Source organism: Clavelina lepadiformis, chromosome 5, assembly GCF_947623445.1.
Source record: "Clavelina lepadiformis chromosome 5, kaClaLepa1.1, whole genome shotgun sequence".
Taxonomy (NCBI): Eukaryota; Metazoa; Chordata; class Ascidiacea; order Aplousobranchia; family Clavelinidae; genus Clavelina; species Clavelina lepadiformis.
This window is the reverse complement of record NC_135244.1, coordinates 21,796,920-21,817,223: the sequence shown is the minus strand read 5'-3', so window position 1 is coordinate 21,817,223 and position 20,304 is coordinate 21,796,920. Positions and strand designations below refer to the sequence as shown.

General features: G+C 35.8%; 3 protein-coding genes across 4 annotated transcripts; 1 reads left to right on the top strand and 2 right to left on the bottom strand.

The window, feature by feature from the left end:
• Positions 1-3,142: 3,142 nt before the first annotated feature.
• LOC143460387 (uncharacterized) lies at positions 3,143-4,749 on the top strand. 2 transcript variants are annotated; one of them, XM_076957876.1, is made up of 4 exons: positions 3,150-3,309; positions 3,394-3,592; positions 3,966-4,071; positions 4,331-4,749. In XM_076957876.1, exons 1-3 carry the CDS (start codon positions 3,250-3,252, stop codon positions 4,037-4,039), a joined length of 333 nt encoding a protein of 110 aa, XP_076813991.1. In that variant the 5' UTR covers positions 3,150-3,249; the 3' UTR covers positions 4,040-4,071; positions 4,331-4,749. The 2 variants fall into 2 exon arrangements, with proteins under 2 accessions (XP_076813992.1, XP_076813991.1); XM_076957877.1 differs by lacking the exon at positions 3,966-4,071 and having other exon boundaries at positions 3,143-3,309.
• A 555-nt stretch (positions 4,750-5,304) lies between these two features.
• Positions 5,305-9,538, bottom strand: LOC143459326 (putative methyltransferase-like protein 24). The gene is made up of 7 exons (XM_076956422.1): positions 9,520-9,538; positions 9,272-9,438; positions 8,989-9,101; positions 7,341-7,548; positions 7,083-7,196; positions 6,826-6,920; positions 5,305-6,490 (listed from the first exon to the last, which is right to left on the bottom strand). Exons 2-7 carry the CDS (start codon positions 9,381-9,383, stop codon positions 6,176-6,178), a joined length of 957 nt encoding a protein of 318 aa, XP_076812537.1. The 5' UTR covers positions 9,384-9,438; positions 9,520-9,538; the 3' UTR covers positions 5,305-6,175.
• Positions 9,539-13,470: 3,932 nt separating this feature from the next.
• Positions 13,471-16,981, bottom strand: LOC143459327 (putative methyltransferase-like protein 24). Its single transcript, XM_076956423.1, has 6 exons — positions 16,144-16,981; positions 15,868-15,980; positions 15,085-15,289; positions 14,833-14,946; positions 14,556-14,650; positions 13,471-14,235 (listed from the first exon to the last, which is right to left on the bottom strand). The coding sequence occupies exons 1-6, from the start codon at positions 16,253-16,255 to the stop codon at positions 13,921-13,923; spliced, it is 954 nt and encodes a 317-aa protein (XP_076812538.1). The 5' UTR covers positions 16,256-16,981; the 3' UTR covers positions 13,471-13,920.
• Between the last annotated feature and the right edge of the window lie 3,323 nt (positions 16,982-20,304).

Sequence of the window (20,304 nt, the reverse complement as noted above, 5' to 3'; positions counted from 1 at the left end):
GTTTTTATATTAAGCTGAAGTTAAATTGCGACATAGAAGCCTTATAATAAAGATCCTTTCTATTAAATCACAATCAATTGTTTACACAATCGCACAATCACAATATAAGATGTCATAATAACACAGTTTTAACTGAATGAAATAAAAATTTAGACTGTGTTATAATAACGAATAATCTTGTAGTTATTGGTAATACTAGGTTTGTGATTGAAATAGGAATTGACAAAAATTGGAATTCAAAAAGAGGTCAGAATTGTGGCGTTTGACACCATGTCAACATCATAACATCGGACAATTCCCTTTAATTCCTTTTTTTGCTGGATTCGTTGCAGTCCTTAGTTAATTGGCGTTGATTGCTTTGCTTTATTGCACCGTTTATCAAGTCAATCAGTTATTCATTTGTGTCTTAAGTTGAAGGTTCTATACAGTTTTATTTTCTGATACGTGTTGGTCATTCAATCCCTGCGAAAGTGCTGCCACAATTAACCATCGACTACTGTGCCGTATAATTGTAACAAAAAGTGATCCAAGCAACAACAAAATAGATTGAAACGCCACTGTCATCAAGACAAAATAAATGTCTTCATGACCATATACCACAGCAGCTTAATCGATAATGACGTTGCGTTGAATACAGAATTGCATTGCACAACATTACGCAGTTGACCAAGTGCAATTCAGATTAAAAATTCACGTTGTTTTTAATCACGATTTCCTGGTTTGAACAACAAGCTCCAACATTGATTCTATGCCATTCGCTGACGATTTTTGTTTCTATGGCGTTTTTGCCCCAACTAGTGGCGACATAAAAATAGTGAAATATAAAATTGTTAAGCCTCTATTGCTGATGTACAACTGACAATAGCTGTTTGATTCAAATTGTGCCAAATTCGCAATTAAGAATGCTTGAAAGTCTGCTTTTGTCAAGGAATTTTGGCTGTTCGTTAGATAGGAAGCACAAAACTTTGTTCTGATAAACAGAAACAAATAAAAATGTGTGACAATCCTTATTTGCAAAAAGGTTATAGCTAAAATCATCGTCGGGTTTAAGTCGTGCAAAGACTTTTCTTTTATCTGTAGATAAAGATTACCATATCACAGCAGCTCCAACAATAATATGGATACGGTATATTTTATACAGAACTGCATCGCACAATATGACACAGTTGACCACTTGATGTTGACAAAGCGCAATTCAGATAGCATTTTACACTGACAAATGAGAGCTTACCACAACTTACCGATCTCCAAGCATCTGACTTCATTGAAGTGGTTGATTCCATGTGTAGTTCTCATTCATGTTATCTGTTGTCATGGTTTCCATTGCATATCGCCTTACGCTTCCAGAGCGACGCTTTGTTTTTAATCGCGATTTTCTGGTTTTCATAATAAGCTGCTCACGCTGATGCTATGAGATTGTTCGCGAACTGTAGGGAGTGATTGGACGGAGTTGCTAAATTGATTGTGTCAGATCTTGCTTCCAATGCAAAGCCAAATGCTCTGTGAGCAACTTTATTAAGCCTGGTGCTGGGAGACGGAACGTGCTTAGGCAAAGTCTCAAAACTAATAGAAAACTGAGAAAATTTTAGCTTCGGTTAAAATATCAGTAATTTCAATGACGTCAGCATCTAGCTTCTTTTAACTAAAAATATAGTTGACGTCATCACAAGAATAAGATACCAACAGGCTTTGTACGTCTCTTTGTAGTGTTTTTGATAGTTAGGGATTGGCTATTAGGCTAAGTAGTCTCAAATCCGTGGTCGTTGTCACATTAGCTTATTATAGGAAGCTAATGTGAAATAAATTAGTAAATAAATTTACTAAGTTTGGTAATTTACTAAGCCTAATAATTAGAAATATTTAACATGTAATAAATGAAATGAACAACCCTTAAAATCTTTGGTTGTTTAATATTTAACTAAACTGTGTGGTACTTTAAACAAAGCATTGTAATCGTGTTGGAGAAATATTTACATTGCGCAGTTATCACAAGACGGCTTGGCAAACATTTCCTTCTGTTGAAAGACAAAAGCCAATAAAGAAAAAGTCATTTAACAAAAGCATTCCCGCTAGAGCGGAAATTGCTACTGTGGTAAGTTTTCGTTGACTAGAGCGTTCATAAAGTTAATAGAAAAATCTGGTTGGTTCAAGACGAACAACATTGTCCTTGATTGAGAAGTTACTTTTTTAAAAAGGAATTTGTTTTTTCATTTTCATTTCACGGCATTTTTCTAGTGCTGGTTCGACCTGCAGTTAACACTAGTAGGACGGGGCGCGTCAATTGACGCATTTTCAACCTAAGTGCATCTATAACTTTTAAGTGGTGCATCGCACAACCGTGATATTTCCTGACTTTTCCTACATTAGTGTTAGGTAACTAACCCATGAATATGAAGTTTTTATTTTACCGGTAGAGATAATTAACGTGGTCACTACCTAGAAGGACGGGGTGCGTCAATTGACGCATTGTTACTTCACAGTACAAAAACCAGTTCTCGCAATAGAGAGCATTGTTTTCTTTCTGCTGATAATTACAGGTTTATCGAATTAGGTCACAGCTGCCAGCACAGAGGTGTGGTTGTTCGTGGCGTGATAGGAGGGCGCAACTTCCCTGTGAAGAGTTTGTGGGGAAGGTCGTGGGGATGTCCGATGTTTTCCCAAACCATGGCAAGAGACAGGTTTCTGGAGCTCATACGATTCCTTCGCTTCGATCTGAAGACGGAAAGGCGTAGGAATTTATTGCATGATAAATTTGCACTCGCTTCACAACTTTGGAACAGTTTTATATCAAACTGCCAAAAAGCATTCATTCCACAGTGGAAGATAACTGTGGATGAGCAACTATTGCCGTGTAAGGCACGCTTCAAGTTCATCCAATATATGGCCAATAAACCAGACAAGTTTGGTCTAAAGTTCTGGCTGGCAGTTGACGTTGAAAACAAATATTTATTCAACGGTTTTCCTTACGTTGGAAAAGATGACGCAAGGAACCCCCACGTGAGTGTGCCCACCGACGTTGTACTGACGTTATTTAGGGTGTACGGTAATGTCAACAAAGATTGAGAAACCCTGGTTTGCTTCTAAGCTGTCTTGAGTGTGTATTGTGAATGACATCTATCTAATTTATGTTAAAATATTTTTGTAAAAATATTTGTGATGTATAACAAGTTTTTTATTTTTTTAAACCTTCATTTTTTATAATGTTATGATAAGGATTGGAAAAGTAGTTGACATATTTATGTTATCGTCATGAATTTTTTTAAACACGAATCTTCTGAACTTCAAACAACATACAACATCTCAGTTAAAGTGAGTAAACGAAGAAAACGAAAAAACAAAAATTTTGTTTAATTAATACAATTATCTATAAAATTCTTCCACCATGTTTTGCAGACTTCAGAAGATCACAGCTTGGCACAAACAAAGTCGGAAGTTTCGCTGAAACTTTATAGTGAGGATGGGAAAACTTCCACAGATTTTTTTGTTGTAAAATGTTTCCAATTCATTGACTTGTCTTTGTTGAAAAAAGCGAGCCAAGATTATGTTTCAATCACCACCGAAGATGTCGGCCTTCCTGGATGCGTTGAAATAAGTGATTTGGCTGATTTTGTCCCTTAGTTACTTTAGTTGCCATAACTACATTAGATACGATTGCTAAATTTGGTATTTTAGTATACCTACACTAATTATAATTACATTTTGGTATTTGCAGTAATATTAGTTACATTATAGTTATATTACATATACACATTGGAATTTAAATTTAACTTTTTTAAATCACATCTATACCGGCATCCGCTGTTTAAGACAAGACAACATCCCTTAAAAAAAGCGTAGGCTATGTACGTGTTTTCACGAAAAAGAAAGCTATGTGTATGCTTATAAACGTCATGCTTATAAAAAAAACATACCCTGCTTTATGTATGTTGGAAATATCGTTGATAAATATCGTAAATGAATTACAGGCTTCGATGCGCCGTATTCTGGACTCATTAGTCATTACCCGACGCCTTCATGGCTTCTATTATTGTTGCTTTAGTCAAGACTCTTTCATCGTTCTCTCCAGATGAAGTAACTCTTCTTTTGGTTTTTGCCGTTTTGTCAATTTATTACAACGAATAGATTTTTTTTAGATATGACGCTACTTAGTGAATAAAATAATGAATTTATTAAACTCGTCATTGATAAATTTTTATGGCCCAGAAATGGGTACCAAGATATGGTAACAAATAGGCCACAGGTTCCTACCAACCTTCGGGTTTTATAAGATCTTTATGTTTTTGAAATTAACATTTACAATCTGATATATTAAACAAAACATCCTTGACAGGTCTATTTGGGACAATTTCCAGAGCAGCTTTTCAAAGATGCCACGATCTCCAAATATCAGGAAGAGTTTAGGAATGAGTTGGCAGCTGCTGGAGGAAAAATGACTGAAAGAAACTGGACCATCGAGCACCCTTATACCTGGCTACTGCCTGCTAAAATACCCAACAGCATAGCTATTTAAGTGAAAAGTCTGTTTCTTTATCTCACATTATCCACATATATATAAATATAAGCACGTAAGTCAAGAAATTATAACCATGTATGTTATGGCTGATAAATTTAATTTTAATTGCAATAGGTTTAATGCTGTTCGCACCACGTGATATGCTAAAAAGTTAAAACTAAAAGCCACCAAGTAACTTTACGCGTTACATTGCTTACTTATTTGGACATTGATCATTGAAATAAAATTACTGCAAAACTGTTTCTTTCAAATCATATCAACACCAGTGGTCTTTACCAAGAGAGTTGATACCTTGACCACCTTGATTTATTATTCCTAAGCAAGGCAGTTGTTTTGTTCTAGTTGTTCAAAAAACCCAGAAAACAAGGCGTGAACCTTTGCGAGTTAAATCAAGACTTTGAATTTCTGTTTTACCGAACATACAAACAAGAACGGTATCATGTTCCTTTGATAGATCACTGGATTAGCTTTATTTAATAGTTAACTTTTAAAATTATAAGTGATATAAATTGTTGCAGTTATGCTGCAAAGAAAATTGCCAACAAGGAATGTCTTTAATAAAATGGACACGTGCGGCGACAGAGCACAAACTAAAGAGAATTCAACAGCATTGATTAAGCCAATGTAGACATCTAATAAAATTCAAGAAGCGTTCCAAAAATTTTTGAGGTGTTGAAGGGTTTTCAAGCATTTTGTATAAGCTGAGATTTCTTTCGCTGGGCACTCGCTTACTAATTATTGTTAAAGCAATCACGTGCTGAGTAAATAAACAGGCAAATTGAAGCCTTGTGTTAAATTATAAGTGGGACTCTGTTTACACAAAGACCGGCATAAACCTTCAAGCTTATATTTGTATAAACCTTTAAAGCTTGAATTTTGCTAGTAAAGGTATTATCTATCTATCTATATGACAGATTTTTGAATTGGTTTTTATGTAATTACATGTTTTCTTCCTGCGGTTAAAATTTCATTTGTATAGGCAGCATTGCAGGTGTACCGACACTTAATCACTAGGACATGCATTGCACTTTAAGTTAACAATTTTTCTGGACAAAGCGTTCTGCTGCTCACCACAAAAAGGTATTTTTCCAGAAACGACGTCGAAGCGTTGACCTGTTGCCAGACAAATCGATTTAAAGTTCTTCGGCAGCACCAGCATCAAATTTATAACTTTCATTATATTTTATACTATTTTGTTTTATAGTACCAGCAAATTTAAATAAGTTTGTTATGATGACTTCATGAATTCCTTTTAAGCACCGTCCGGTGTAAAAGAAAAATCCCAGGCTATGACACGTTGGCCTACAATGGCAACTTTGGTTGTATATGGTAACCTTGCAATGGCAACCTTGGCCTGCGATGATAACTTTGGTTGTATAACAGTCACGTTCAATCATCACAACAGAAATTTCTACACAGTCGCGTTTTAGCAATAAACTATAAGTGGCCTCGGCAACCGTCTATACAGCAGCTTTCAAAATAGTGGGTAAACTTCATAACATTTAACAGTTAAATTACAAATAAACACTCAAAAACATTTGTTAAAAACACATTTGTCCCATTCAACAGAGTGAAAGTTGTTGACTTGTCTAAAGTGTTTGAAAACAAAACTTGCAAACCCGGAAGCGGTATAATGTAGGTTTATTGCTCTGGGGTAGGCAACTAAAAGTCACATTTCTCGGGATTCAGGTTCACCATCGCTACCTCCCATAAAATTGCTGCACCACCCTGAAGCATTCCGGGTTTTGATTTAGCCTGTGAGTAAGAAGGGTCCTTGTGTATAAACCGGATCGCTCTAACATTGTCTGTCGTGTTGTATATCCTGTAACCAACGTCATATAAAGAAGTTAGCTGGTTATAAAGCCTCTGGCATCGATCAAGCAGTTTTGGATTCGTTAGAGGTCCGATCAAATGAATCTCCATCGCAAATTGACGGATACATTTGTACAGTCCGGTCTCCAGCATTTCTTCCATGACCTATGACATAAATACATGGCACACGTTGAGCGGTATTTCATTAAAACCAATAACTATTATAGAACAACCAAAATAAAGATACTAAGAAATCTTTAGATTAAACTGAATAATGCGTTGCTTAAGATGTTTTTCATCAATAAACCTTTCAACAAAAAGATTTTTAAAAATTCTCTTTGGTGTCAGGTAACATTTGTCATGAAATATCCAACACAGCAACACAAAGGATATTTCATGACTTATGCTTCGGTTATGGCTCATGGTATATAAAACCTAGTAGTTTAGTAGTTGTTTTCATAGAACATGGTTAAATATCTATAATGCAATCAAAATATTACCATATCTTCAAACCCTCCACCACCAGGTGCGTCTGTGTCCACTTTGAGGTAATCTATAATCCGGTCACTGTGCCCAAGCTCTTTTTTGATAGTTCCTATAAAGAGAAAGAATTGTTGTTTGCCGGTGACTTCCCCTTATTTTTTTATTATTTAACAAATTTTCTTTATAGGGTAAACTTTTAAGTTTCAAATATGTTCTAGGCTTGACTGACACATATTTTCCAAATAAATATGTTTTCTATGGTTGTGTAACTCACTTATTGTACGCACTTTCCAACCATGGCTGTCCTTGTCGTTGTCTTCATTGGAAACTCCCAAAAGATGGAAGACGACACCACTGTCACGTTTAAAACCATCTTTCAACTTTGTTGCTACAGAAAGTTATTCGTTTGACAAAAATGTTGAAACAATTATGCTTGCATCTCAAATTAATACCTTATGCATGCACATAATAGTTATGTGTAAGTGAAGAGCTGACAATCTTAGTTGTCTTTCCGGCTCTATTCCTGGCTTACTTGGGTCAAAGGAGTGAACGTCACAGCCTTTGTTTGCAATTTCGTCATCAAAGGTGAAGTCACCTCCAACTCCAAACGAATACATGGTGCATTTACTGTCGGGGTTCTTCTTGATCGGCCAAAACTTGTCTTCAAGACAAAGATCGTATGCTCCGTCTCTATCCAGCCACGGTTTGCCGCCAAGATATTCGTGCTCTTTACAATTGTACTAAAAACATGTACATCCAAATGCAATTTGCTTTTGCAATATGTGTCTTTGTAATACGTTTACATTTATTTTATCCTGTACAGTATGATATGTTAGCCAGTAATGTATTGTTTGATACGTTTTTATTATAGAAAACGTAAACTCGTGTCGACTCTTGGAGTATCCTAATCGTCACGTTGGAAGCTATCTGTGGTCACATTTTGTAAGTGCCTGTAGCCTATTTGTGTTAAATTAAAATTGCTTCTTTTGCATGACACATACATAGGCTTACCATACGTCCCGTTTTAGCCGGGACAGTCCCGCTTTTTAAAGCTTTGTCCCGGCGTCCCGGTCAGTCAACCAAAAGTCCCGCTTTGGCATTTAGTCATCCAGCATTGCCCCACACTACACGAATATTAGCATGATGTGATTGGTTTGTTTAGCCAACTTGCTGAAGGGCAATGCTCGATGCGTGTTCTTGTTTCGTTGTGTTAAATGTGAAAGTAATCGGTACGTCATTCTAGCGGGTAATTGGTCTAGTAGTGAGTTGATTCTTAGCGCATTCGCTAGTTCAGTAATAGTAGGTTAGTACGAGGAGGTGTTCTTTTTGCAGTTAGGTTATTGAAAGAACTTACTTCGTATCGGTACTTCTTTGCATTTCCTTCTGTAAAAACCATTTGAATGTGAAAGCCCTTATCACTTTCAAAATTAAAACTGACTTTTCCTGTTGTGATTTTTATGAGAAAATAAAGTCGAATAAAGATTTCATGAAGAAAGTGTTGTCTACAGAAAAGTATGATTGGACGATTATGTAAATTTACAAATGCTTGGACATTGTTTTGTTTCCTAGCAAAATGCATTATGTTAGTATTTCTTGGTGTCTTACTACTTTAGTTGTCCCTGACGATAGGAATCCAAAATAGTTTCATACTCCTTACAAAATATGAACCACATTTATCTGATAAGGCTCGTTATTCTGAAGAGTCCCGGTTTTCAATCACAAAAATATGGCATGCCTACACATACATCTATGGTTTATAAAGAGTTTCTTAAAACCGCTGTTGGCGGCAAAGTAACTTAACCCATAACGATCAAATATGACAAATAACCGTTAAAAATATATTTTTAATTCAGATGCAATCTATTCATTTCCAGTTTTTCATTACTTCCTTTGCGCTGGCATTGTACGGTGCAGTTTTAATTTTAACAGAAATTAGTAATATTAACAAGTTTATCATTTATGGCGTGCTATACAACCGCTGTTGTAATTTGAAATGGAGAAAATATTCTGCTTCTGTGACCTGATACATGCATAAGAAACACGCGTTTATCGAAACATTCATTCACATCTCAACGTATGTGTAAAAAATGGTTCTGTTAAAATTCGAAAGTATATCGACAATTGCTAAATTACTCGTCAGACTTTCATTTGCAAATAAATTTCTGGCTACCGATTCTCACCTGTCGTTGGTAGACATAGTTCCAAATGGTCTCTAACGACTCTTCCGCGGAGTCTTTCTTTGTTAATTTCTTGAACTGAAAACTATTCGACGGAGTTCGTTGGGGAGATGCTCCTGCAGATAAATCAATGACTTCAAATATTTAATTTCTAAAATTCGTTTCTTCATTTGGCAAAAACGATAAAGCATAGGCTACATGACGTATATTAAAGACTTTAAACCGTGTGAGTTCAATCAAAACGCCAAGCAAAGTTAATTGTGAAAAGTATTCAGTAAAAAAGTACCTTCATTTCTTCCATAAGTAGACACCTCACGGTTGCAGGTGAAGGTGAAACCCAGTAAAATAATAACAGCGAGAAATAAAACTTGACACAATCTTTCTTTGTTAATTACCATTCTTACTACGAACTAGCAGCTACCCACAGCAAAACACCAAATCCCAGTTCTGTACCTTAACAAGAAATAACTTTGCATTTCGGACAGAATGTAATCAAAATAAACCGTCTTATTCTTGCACTTTAAGTCGTTTTACCTCGAAATTAATGAATTCCTGCGTCGGCCTTGAACGAGAAGGAAAAAGTTTAACGGGTCTACAGTGAATTTAAAAAAAAAAACGTCTAAAAAGCGTTCATTGTTGAGATAGTTCTATCAACGTCTCAAGTAAAAGAAAATATGTTTGCGTTGAAGTATGACAATAGGGTTAAAGTTCGAGAGCTTCACGTCAGCTTCGTCTTTTTACAATATAAGTGCACTCATCCGTAACAACCGATGGACTGTAGTTTAACAGAGATGAGGTCGTTTGTCCGAGCATCAACCGAACATCCTCGTATATCATTGATATACCATCGTATCAACGTTTTTGTTTTCAGCCTAATCTTGATATAAAAATGCCTCATTAATTTGATTTCCAATCATTCTTACAAATATATCAAGCTAATAGCTAGAATACATCGTCATCAATTTCAACTGCCATTCGCTTTTTCTCTAATTTGTTTCTCTAATTTCTTCTAATTTATTCTAACTTGTCTCTAGTTTTCTCGTTTTTCTCTAAATCCCTAAATTTCTTTAATCTGTCCTGCGCAACACAGCAATTAAAATAAATTTTCTCAACGCCGTAATTATGCTCACGTGGTGCTGTACACACATCCTTGGCTTTTCACAAGTCAAAATTGACATGTTTAAGGCGGCAAAATTCACGTATTTCCAATAAACCTTTAGCTATTCCCACAAGCAGAAACGAAAAGAGCCTTAGAAATTATAAACCACAACTTTCGAATTTGGAGACGTATCCTATTTCAAACGTCCGCATTGAACGGAAAACCGATATGCCTTTATATTTTGAAAAAACGTTGCCATACAAAACCATTCATTCACTGGGTTGTAGCCATCTCTTGTATCTACGCTGTGTTTTTTTCGCCGTAGTTTACGACGACGACTGTTCACGTAGAAAGTAATGTTAATCAAAACAGACCTTGACGCTCGGTTAAATCCCGATCAAAAGTATGAAACGAAGTGAAAACAAGAATATATTCGATGTTGATGTTGTGTGCCGTCCAAATTGAACACGTATCAATAGATAGATAGATGGCTTAGGTCAACAGGTTTAAAGCGTTGTTTGATTAAAAACCCGCTTAAATAGCGGTTGGAATAAAACTATGACCTACGGGGACGCCAAACAGCTGTATTTTTGGCAGAATGTCATCTCAAGTGTCTTATTTCGGCTCGAAGTTTATTGTAAAAACCGCACTTTTTGTTGTCACAAGGATTTGAATTAAACGTGTTGCATCCATTTTGATTTAGGCAAGTCATAAGCCGGTACTTCCGTACTTTTCGTGACATTTGTTTTTCCCAGCAACGTTTCTCTCATTAATTTTTCATGTCGTGCATAGCACCAGCTGCACTATCTGCATGAGCTATCTATCCGCATGGTAACCACATCCAAACGACATATTTTGGGCTGCTAACTCTTATAGAAGGAAATACAAATTAAAGCTACAAGCCAAAAACTTATCAACTATTTCGGAACGTTTCGGGTAATTTATCTACCTACCTACATAGGCTATATTGTTATTTACGCCATTAACTGTGCGGAGCGAAAGTTACGATGCCAACCGTTAAGATTGAAAGTTTACGCTCTCGCTCAGCGGCAAAAGTTAGCATTATAAGATAAAAACTAACAAACTTAAAACCTGTGTAGAAATAATTTGATTCTTGTTCAAATTGTATCTGACGATTCTTTATTGAAATGGTAACGTCTTTAGTGAAACTTTGTAATCGATAGTTCGTCTGACCTTTATAGAGGTGCTGGAAACCGTAAAACGGCAAATATTTGGCCATCTACACGGCCAGCCAGTTTAGTTAGGAGCCAGCCGCAGCGATATGTTTCCATCGGTTAGATGAGAAAGCAGGAATCCAAATCGTGATGACAGTCATAGCATGTTCATTATTGAGTCGTAAAATGATGTAGTGCGTCTAAAATTGTGGCTTAGCTGCCGTGCTGAACGATTTTATGTTGTTCGTTATGTTATGTTATGTTATAACGATGTTACTGCTATTCTCAAGAATCGAAACATTGCAAGCAAAACTCACAAAAACAAAACTTTTCTTTTTCAGAAGAAAGATATCAACAGAAAAACGTTCAAGTATATATAAATATAAGCTCGTAGGTCAAGAAATTATAACCAAGGATGTTATGGCTGATAAATTTAAATTTAATTGCAATAGGTTTTATGTTGTTTACACTACGTGATATGCTAAAAAGTTGAAACTACAAGCTACCAAGTAACTTATCGCGTTACATTACTTACTTATTTGGACATTGATGATTGAAATAAAATTACTGCAAAACTGTTACTTTCAAATCATATCAACACCAGTTGTATTGACCAAGAGAGTTGATACCTTGACCACCTTGATTTATTGTTCCTAAGCAAGGCCATTGTTTTGTTCCAGTTGCTCAGAAAACCCCAGAAAGCAAGGCGCGAACCTTTCCCAGTTAAAGGAAGACTTTGAGTTTCCGTTTTACCGAGCATACAAACAAGAACGCTATAAATGTTCCTTTAATAGACCATACTGGTTCCATACTGGTTTAACTGTATTTAATAATTAACTTTTAAAAGTATAAGTGATATAAATTGTTGCAGTTATGCTGCAAAGGATATTGCCTGCAATGAAGGTCTTTAATAAAACGGACACGTGCGGCGACATAGCACAAACTAAATAGAATTCAACAGCATTTATTAAGCCGTTATAGACATCTAACAAAATTCAAGAAGCGCTTCAAGAATTTTTGAGGGTTTGAAGGGTTTTCAAGCATTTTGTTTAAACGAGTGCGTAATAAGTGAATGAATCAATGAATGAATAAGTGAATCCGCATCAGTTGATCGCATCCGCGAGTTTTTCCTTGAATCGCTTTCGGTCGATGCAGCACATACAAAAGATTTAAACGTAAGTTAAGCTGAGATTTCTTTCGCTGGACACTCGCTTATTAATTATTGTTGAAGCAATAACATGCTGAGTAAATAAACCGGCAAATTGGAGCCTTGTGTTAAATTATAAGTGGGACTCTGTCTATACAAAGACCGGTATAAACTTTCAAGCTTGTATTTGTGCTAGTGAAGATATTATCTATATGACAGATTTTAGAATTAATAAATCCCGTATATTTCTTGATTTGTTGCGTAATAAAATAATACACAGACTGGTATATTACATCAACTGCCTCCTCTGGCTGTCAAAATCGGAAAGTCAAAATAAAAAGTCACAACTTTCATTCATTCGTTGTGTTTCTTTACAACGGTTCATTTCTTTTCTTTTTAAATGTTGTCGTCATATAATTTGTTCCTCGTTTGCTTTGATAAAATGATTCTGTTCGAGAACAATCGCGCCTGGACGCAATGTTGCGTCACCTTTATGCAAAGACGCATTAATTAACAACTAGCAAACGAATACACAAGGTTGAGTAAAACCGATCTCGTTCGACCTCGGAGTTTAAGCAACTTTTGACACTTTGGTATAATTGGATGGGTGGGTGATAACCACGACACTTCCTACTCTTATTCGAAAGATAGGAAGATGTTTGAAAGTAGCCAGGAGTGGGCGCCAGTCAGCAAGAAAAGTAGTGAGACGAGCAAGAGTCCCAAACAACACAATATTTATAATGTTGTAAATTAACACTTGTTGCTGACAAATTATTATTAAAGCTGACAGCATTGATGTTATCAAAACTTAAATCGACGTCATTCCCATCTTTATAGACATTTAATAAGGTAATTTTAAATGCAAAATTTTTTGGTTTTTGTGTAATTAAATATATTGTTGCTGCGATTATAATAGCATTTGTAGGCAGCATTGCACTTAAAGTTAACAATTTTCTTGACAAAGCGCTCTGCTGCTCACCACAAAAAGGTATTTTACCAGAAACAACGTCGAAGCGTTGACCTGTTGCCAGACAAATCGATTTAAAGTTCTTCGGCACCAGCACCAAATTTATAGTTTTTATTATATTTTATACTATTTTATTTTACTATATTTTATAGTAACAGCAAATTTAAATAAGTGTGTTATGATGATTTAATAAATCCCTTTTAAGCACCGTCCGGTGTGAGAGAAAAATCCCAGGCTATGACACGTTGGCCTACAATGGCAACTTTGGTTGTATAACAGTCACGTTCAATCATCACAACAGAAATTTCTACACAGCCCCGTTTTAGCAGGAAACTATAAGTGACCTCGGCAACCGTCTATACAGCAGCTTTCAAATTAGTGGGTAAACTTCATAATGTTTATCAGTTAAATTACCAATAAACACTCAAAAGCGTTTGTTAAAAACACGTTTGTCCCATTCTACAGCGAAACAATTGTTGACTTGTCTAAAGTGTTTGTTCAAACCCGAAAGCGGTATAATGTGGGTTTATTGCTCTGGGGTAGGCAACTAAAAGTCACATTTCTCGGGATTCAGGTTCACCATCGCTACCTCCCATAAAATTGCTGCACCACCTCGAAGCATTCCGGGTTTTGATTTAGCCTGTGAGTAAGAAGGATCCTTGTTTATAAACCGGATCGCTCTAACATTGTCTGTCGTGTTGTATATCCTGTAACCAACGTCGTATAACGACGTTAACTGGTTATAAAGCCTCTGGCATCGATCAAGCAATGTTGGATTCGTTAGAGGTCCGATCAAATGAATCTCCATCGCAAATTGACGGATGCATTTGTACAGTCCTGTCTCCAGCATTTCTTCCATGACCTATGACATAAATACATGGCACACGTTAAACGGTACTTCATTAAAATCAATAGCTATCATAGAACAACCAAAATAAAGAAACTAAGAAATCTTTAGATTAAACTGAATAATGCATTGTTTAAGATGTTTTTCATCAATACACCTTTCAACAAAAAGATTTTTGAAAACTCTCTTTGGTGTCATGTAACATTTGTCATGAAATATCCAACACAACAACACAAAGGCTTCGGTTATGGCTCATGGTATATAAAACCCAGTAGTTTAGTAGTTATTTTCATGGAACATGGTTAAATATATCTACAATACAATCAAAATATTACCATATCTTCAAACCCTCCACCACCAGGTGCGTCTGTGTCCACTTTGAGGTAATCTATAATCCGGTCACTGTGGCCAAGCTCTTTTTTGATAGTTCCTATAAAGAGAAAGAATTGTTGTTTGCCGACAATTTCCCGTTATTTTTCAAGTAAATATAGGATCAGTTTTTATTTTTTAACAAATTTTCTTTATAGGGTAAATTTTTAAGTTTTAAATATGGCTAGGCTTGACTGAAACATTTGTTCAAGTAAATATGTTTTCTATGATTGTGTAACTCACTTATTGTGCGCATCTTCCAACCATTGCTGTCCTTGTCGTTGTCTTCATTGGAAACTCCCAAAAGATGGAAGACGACACCACTGTCACGTTTAAAACCATCTTCCAACTTCATTGCTACAGAAAGATATTCGTTTGACAAATACGTTGAAACAATTATGCTTGCATTACAAATTAATACCTGATACATAGTAGTTATGTATAAGTGAAACGTTGACAATCTTAGTTGTCTTTCCGGCTCTATTCCTGTCTTACTTGGGTCAAAGGAGTGAACGTCACAGCCTTTGTTTGCAATTTCATCATCAAAGGTAAAGTCATTCCCAACTCCAAACGAATACATGATGCATTTACTGTCGGGGATCTTCTTGATCGGCCAAAACTTGTCTTCAAGACAAAGATCGTATGCTCCGTCTCTATCCAGCGCTCTGCCGCCGAGATATTCGTGATCTTTACAATTGTACTAAAAACATGTACATCCAAATGATATTCATTTTTGCAATATGTGTATTCGTATTACGTTTATATTTATGTTATCCTGTACAGTATGATAAGTTAGCCAACCTATCAGTAATGTATTGTTTGATAAGTTTTCATCATAGAAAACATAAACTCTTGTTGACCCTAGGGTTATCCTGATAGTCACGCTGGAAGGGAAGCTATCTGTGGTCACATTTTGTAAGCGCCTGTCGCCTATTTGTGTTGAAATTAAAATTGCTTCTTTTACATGACACAAACCTTTATGGTTTATGAAGAGTTTCCTAAAGCCGTTGTTGGTAGCAAAGTAACTTGATTCATAACGATCACACATGACACATAACCGTAAAAAAATATATTTTCAATTCAAATGCAATCTATTCATTTCCAGTTTTCTCATTACTTCCTTTGCGCTGGCATTGTACGGTGCAGTTTTAATTTTAACAGAAATTAGTCATATTAATACATTTATCATTTATGGCGTGTTATACAACATCTGCTGTAATTGCTAAATTACTCGTCAGACTTTCATTTGCAAACAAATTTCTGGCTACCGATTCACACCTGCCGTTGGTAAACATAGTTCCAAATGGTCTCTAACGATTCTTCCGCCGAGTCTTTCTTTGTTAATTTCTTGAATTGAAAAATATTTGACGGAGTCCGTTGGGGGAATGCTCCTGCAGATAAATAAATGACTATTTAATTTCTAGATTTCGTTTCTTCATTCGGCAAAAACGATAAAGTATAGGCTACATGACGTATATTAAAGACTTTAAACCGTGTGAGTTCAAAAAAACGCCAATCAAGGTTAATTGTGAAAAGTATTCAGCAAAAAAGTACCTTCATTTCTTTCATACATAGATACCTCACGATTGCAGGTGAAGGTGATACCCAGTAAAATAATAACAGCGAGAAATAAAACTTGACACAATCTTTCTTTGCTAATTACCATTCTTAATACGACCTAGCAGCTACCAGCAGCAAAACACCAAATTCCAGCTCTGTATCTTAACCAGAAATAACTTTGCATTTCGGACAGAATATAATAAAAATAAATCGTCTTATTCTTGCACTTTAAGTCGTTTTACCTCGAAATTAATGAGTTTCTGTGCCGGCCTTGAACGAGAAGATAAAAGTTTAACGGGTCTATCGTGAATTTAAAAAAAAACGTCTAAAATGCTTTCATTGGTGGAATAGTTCTATCAACGTCTCAAGTAAAAGAATAAATATTTGCGTTGAAGCATGACAATAAGGTTAAAGATCGAGAGCTTCGCATCAGCTTTGTCCTTTTACAAGATAAGTGCACTCATGCGTAACAACCGATGGACTGTAGTTTTATAGAGATAACGTCCTTTGTCCGAGCTTCAACCGGACACCGTCGTTTTCAAAAACAATTTTTGTAGTCGTTTCAGAAAAGGAAATACAACAAGTAAATTATTTAGCGCTTCTTGCGTCAGGAATTTAAAAGCGAACACATAAGGAAACCACACAGGTTAGAAAGGTTTGTTTTCAGCCCAAGCTTGATATGAAACTGCCGCATTAATTTGATTTCCAATCATTCTTACAAATATATCAAGCTAATAGCAAGAATACAGCGTCATTAATTTAAACAGTCATTCGCTTTTTCACTAATTTGCTCCTCAAATTTCTTCTAATTTGCTCTAAATTGTCTCTAGTTTATTCGTTTTTCTCTAATTAATTCTCTAATTAATCTAATCTAAAAATCCATAGTTTTCTTATTTTGTGCTGCGCAACATTGCAATTAAAATTAATTTTCTCAACACCGTAATTATGCTCACGTGATGCTGCTCAATCAACTTTGGTGTTTCACAAGTCAAAATTGACATATTTAATCCGGCAAAATTCACGTATTTCAAATAAACCTTTTGCTATACCAGCTAACAGAAACGAAAAGAGCCTCAGAAATTATAAACCACAACGTTCGAATTTGGAGACGTATCCTATTTCAAACGTCCGCATTGAACAAATAAAACGGTATTCCTTTATATTTTGAAAAAACCTTTTGAAAAAATAAAACCATTCATTCACTGGGACGAAGCCATCCTTTGTATCTACGCTGTGTATTTTCGTCGTAGTTTACGACGACGACTGTTCCCAAATCAAAACAGGCCTTGACGCTCGGATAAATACCAATCAAAAATATGAAATGAAATAAAAACAAGAATATATTCAATGTTGCTGTTGCATGCGGGCCTTAAAATTTAACCCGTATCAATAGATAGATAGATGGCTTAGAATTTAGATCATATGTGTCAAACTCCCGGCCCGCTTTACAATAAAACTTTGCCCGCAAAATTATTTATTTTAAACATTGAACTACTTCCGGCCCACGAGATCATTGTGCAGTATAACTTACTTTTTTCAAGCAAGAAACAAGATTATAACACATCGCACAATACAGCAGCACAGCAGTTGCCCCATCATACGATAGAATCAATCGATTTATTCTAACGCTTGTAATCTGGGATGCTTTTTTCTTTATTGTTTGTTAATTCTTTATTGCTTTTGCAAGGAGATGAATGAAACATAATGATGTAAGAGAAGAATAATCAAAAATAGCCCAGTCAAAAATCGTCAAAAACATCAAAAATTTGGTACAGTTTCGCTGCCTTTTCCAATTCATGTACTCGTGTCACAAAATGTTTAATCAAGTTTTATCCTTACGGCCCGCGGCGTTAAATAAATTGTGAGTTTTGGCCCCTGTTGGGATTGAGCTTGACACCCCTGGCTTAGATAAACAGGTTTAAAACGTTGTTTGATTAAAAACCCGCTTAAATAGCGGTTGGAATAAAACTATGACCTAAGGGGATCTACACAGCTGTAATTTTGGCAGAATGTCATCTCAAGTGTCTTGTTTCAGCTCAAAGTTTATTGTAAAAACTTCACTTTTTGTTGTCACAGGGATATGAATTAAACGTGTCGCATTCATTTCAATTAAGGCAAGTTATAAGCCGGTACTTCCGTACTTTTCGTGACATTCGTTTTTCCCAGCAACGTTCTCATTAATCTTTCATGTCGTGCATAGCTCCAGCTACACTGTCTGCATGAGCTATCTTTCCGTATTGTGGCCACGTCCAACCGACATATTTCAGGCTGGTAACTCTTTTAGAAAGAAAATCAAAATAAAGCTACAAGTCAAAAACTTATCAACTATTTCGGAATGTTTCGGGTAATTTATCTACCTGCCTACATAGGCTATATTGTTAATTTTTTGCCATTAACTGTGCGGAGCGAAAGTTACGATGCCAACCGTTAAGATTGAAAGTTTACGCTCTCGCTCAGCGGCAAAAGTTAGCATTATAAGATAAAAACTAACAAACTTAAAACCTGTGTAGAAAAAGTTTGATTCCTGTTCAAACTGTATCTGACGATTCTTTATTGAAATGCTAACGTCTTTAGTGAAACTTTGTAATCGATAGTTCGTCTGACCTTTATAGAGTTGCTGGAAACAGTAAAACCGCAAATCTATGGCTATCTACACGGCCAGCCAATTTAGTTAGGAGCCAGCTGCTACGGTATGTTGTCATCGGTTAGATGTAAAAGCAGGAAGCTGAATCGTGATGACAGTCATAGCATCGTTCATTATTGAGTCGTAAAATGATGTAGTGCGTCTAAAATTGTGGCTTAGCTGCCGTGCTGAACGATTTTATGTTGTTCGTTATGTTATGTTATAACGATGTTACTGCTATTCTCAAGAATCGAAACATTGCAAGCAAAACTCACAAAAACAAAACTTTTCTTTTTCCGAAGAAAGATATCAACAGAAAAACGTTCAAGTATATATAAATATAAGCGCGTAAGTCAAGAAATTATAACCATGGATGTTATGGCTGATAAATTTAAATTTAATTGCAATAGGTTTTATGCTGTTTACACCACGTGATATGCTAAAAAGTTAAAACTACAAGCTACCAAGTAACTTATCGCGTTACATTACTTACTTATTTGGACATTGATCATTGAAATAAAATTACTGCAAACTGTTATTTTCAAATCATATCAAAACTAGTTGTCTTTACCAAGAGAGTTGACACCTTGACCACCTTGATTGATTGTTCCTAAGCAAGGCCATTGTTTTGTTCCAGTTGTTCAGAAAACCCCAGAAAGCAAATCGCGAACCTTTCCCAGTTAAATGAAAACTTTGAGTTTCCGTTTTACCGAGCATACAAACAAGAACGCTATAAAAGTTCCTTTGATAGACCATACTGGTTCCATACTGGTTTAACTGTATTTAATAATTAACTTTTAAAAGTATAAGTGATATAAATTGTTGCAGTTATGCTGCAAAGGAGATTGCCAGCAATGAAGGTCTTTAATAAAACGGACACGTGCGGCGACAGAGCACAAATTAAATAGAATTCAACAGCATTTATTAAGCCGTTTTAGACATCTAATAAAATTCAAGAAGCGCTTCAAGAATTTTTGAGGGTTTGAAGGGTTTTCAAGCATTTTTTTTAAGTTGAGATTTATTTCGCTGGGCACTCGCATATTAATTATTGTTGAAGCTATAACATGCTGAGTAAATAAACCGGCAAATTGGAGCCTTGTGCTAACTTATAAGTGGGACTCTGCTTACACAAAGACCGGCATAAGCCTTAAAGCTTCAATTTGTGCTAGTAAATGTATTATCTATCTATCTATATGACAGATTTTAGAATTGGTTTTCATGTAATTAAATATATTCTTCCTGCGGTTAAAATTTCATTTGTATTTCATTTCATTCGGGAGGGTAAACAATTCGATGCAGCAACTAGCCAACGAATACACAAGGCTGAGTAAAACCGATCACGTCCGACCTCGAAAATTAAGCAACTTCTGACACTTTGGTATAACTGGATGGATGGGTGATAACCACGGCACTTCCTACGGTCTTATTCGAAAGACAGGAAGATGTTTGAAGATAGCCAGGAGTGGGCGCCAATCAGCAAGAGAAAGTAGTGAGACGAGCAAGAACCCCAAACAACACAATATTTATAATGT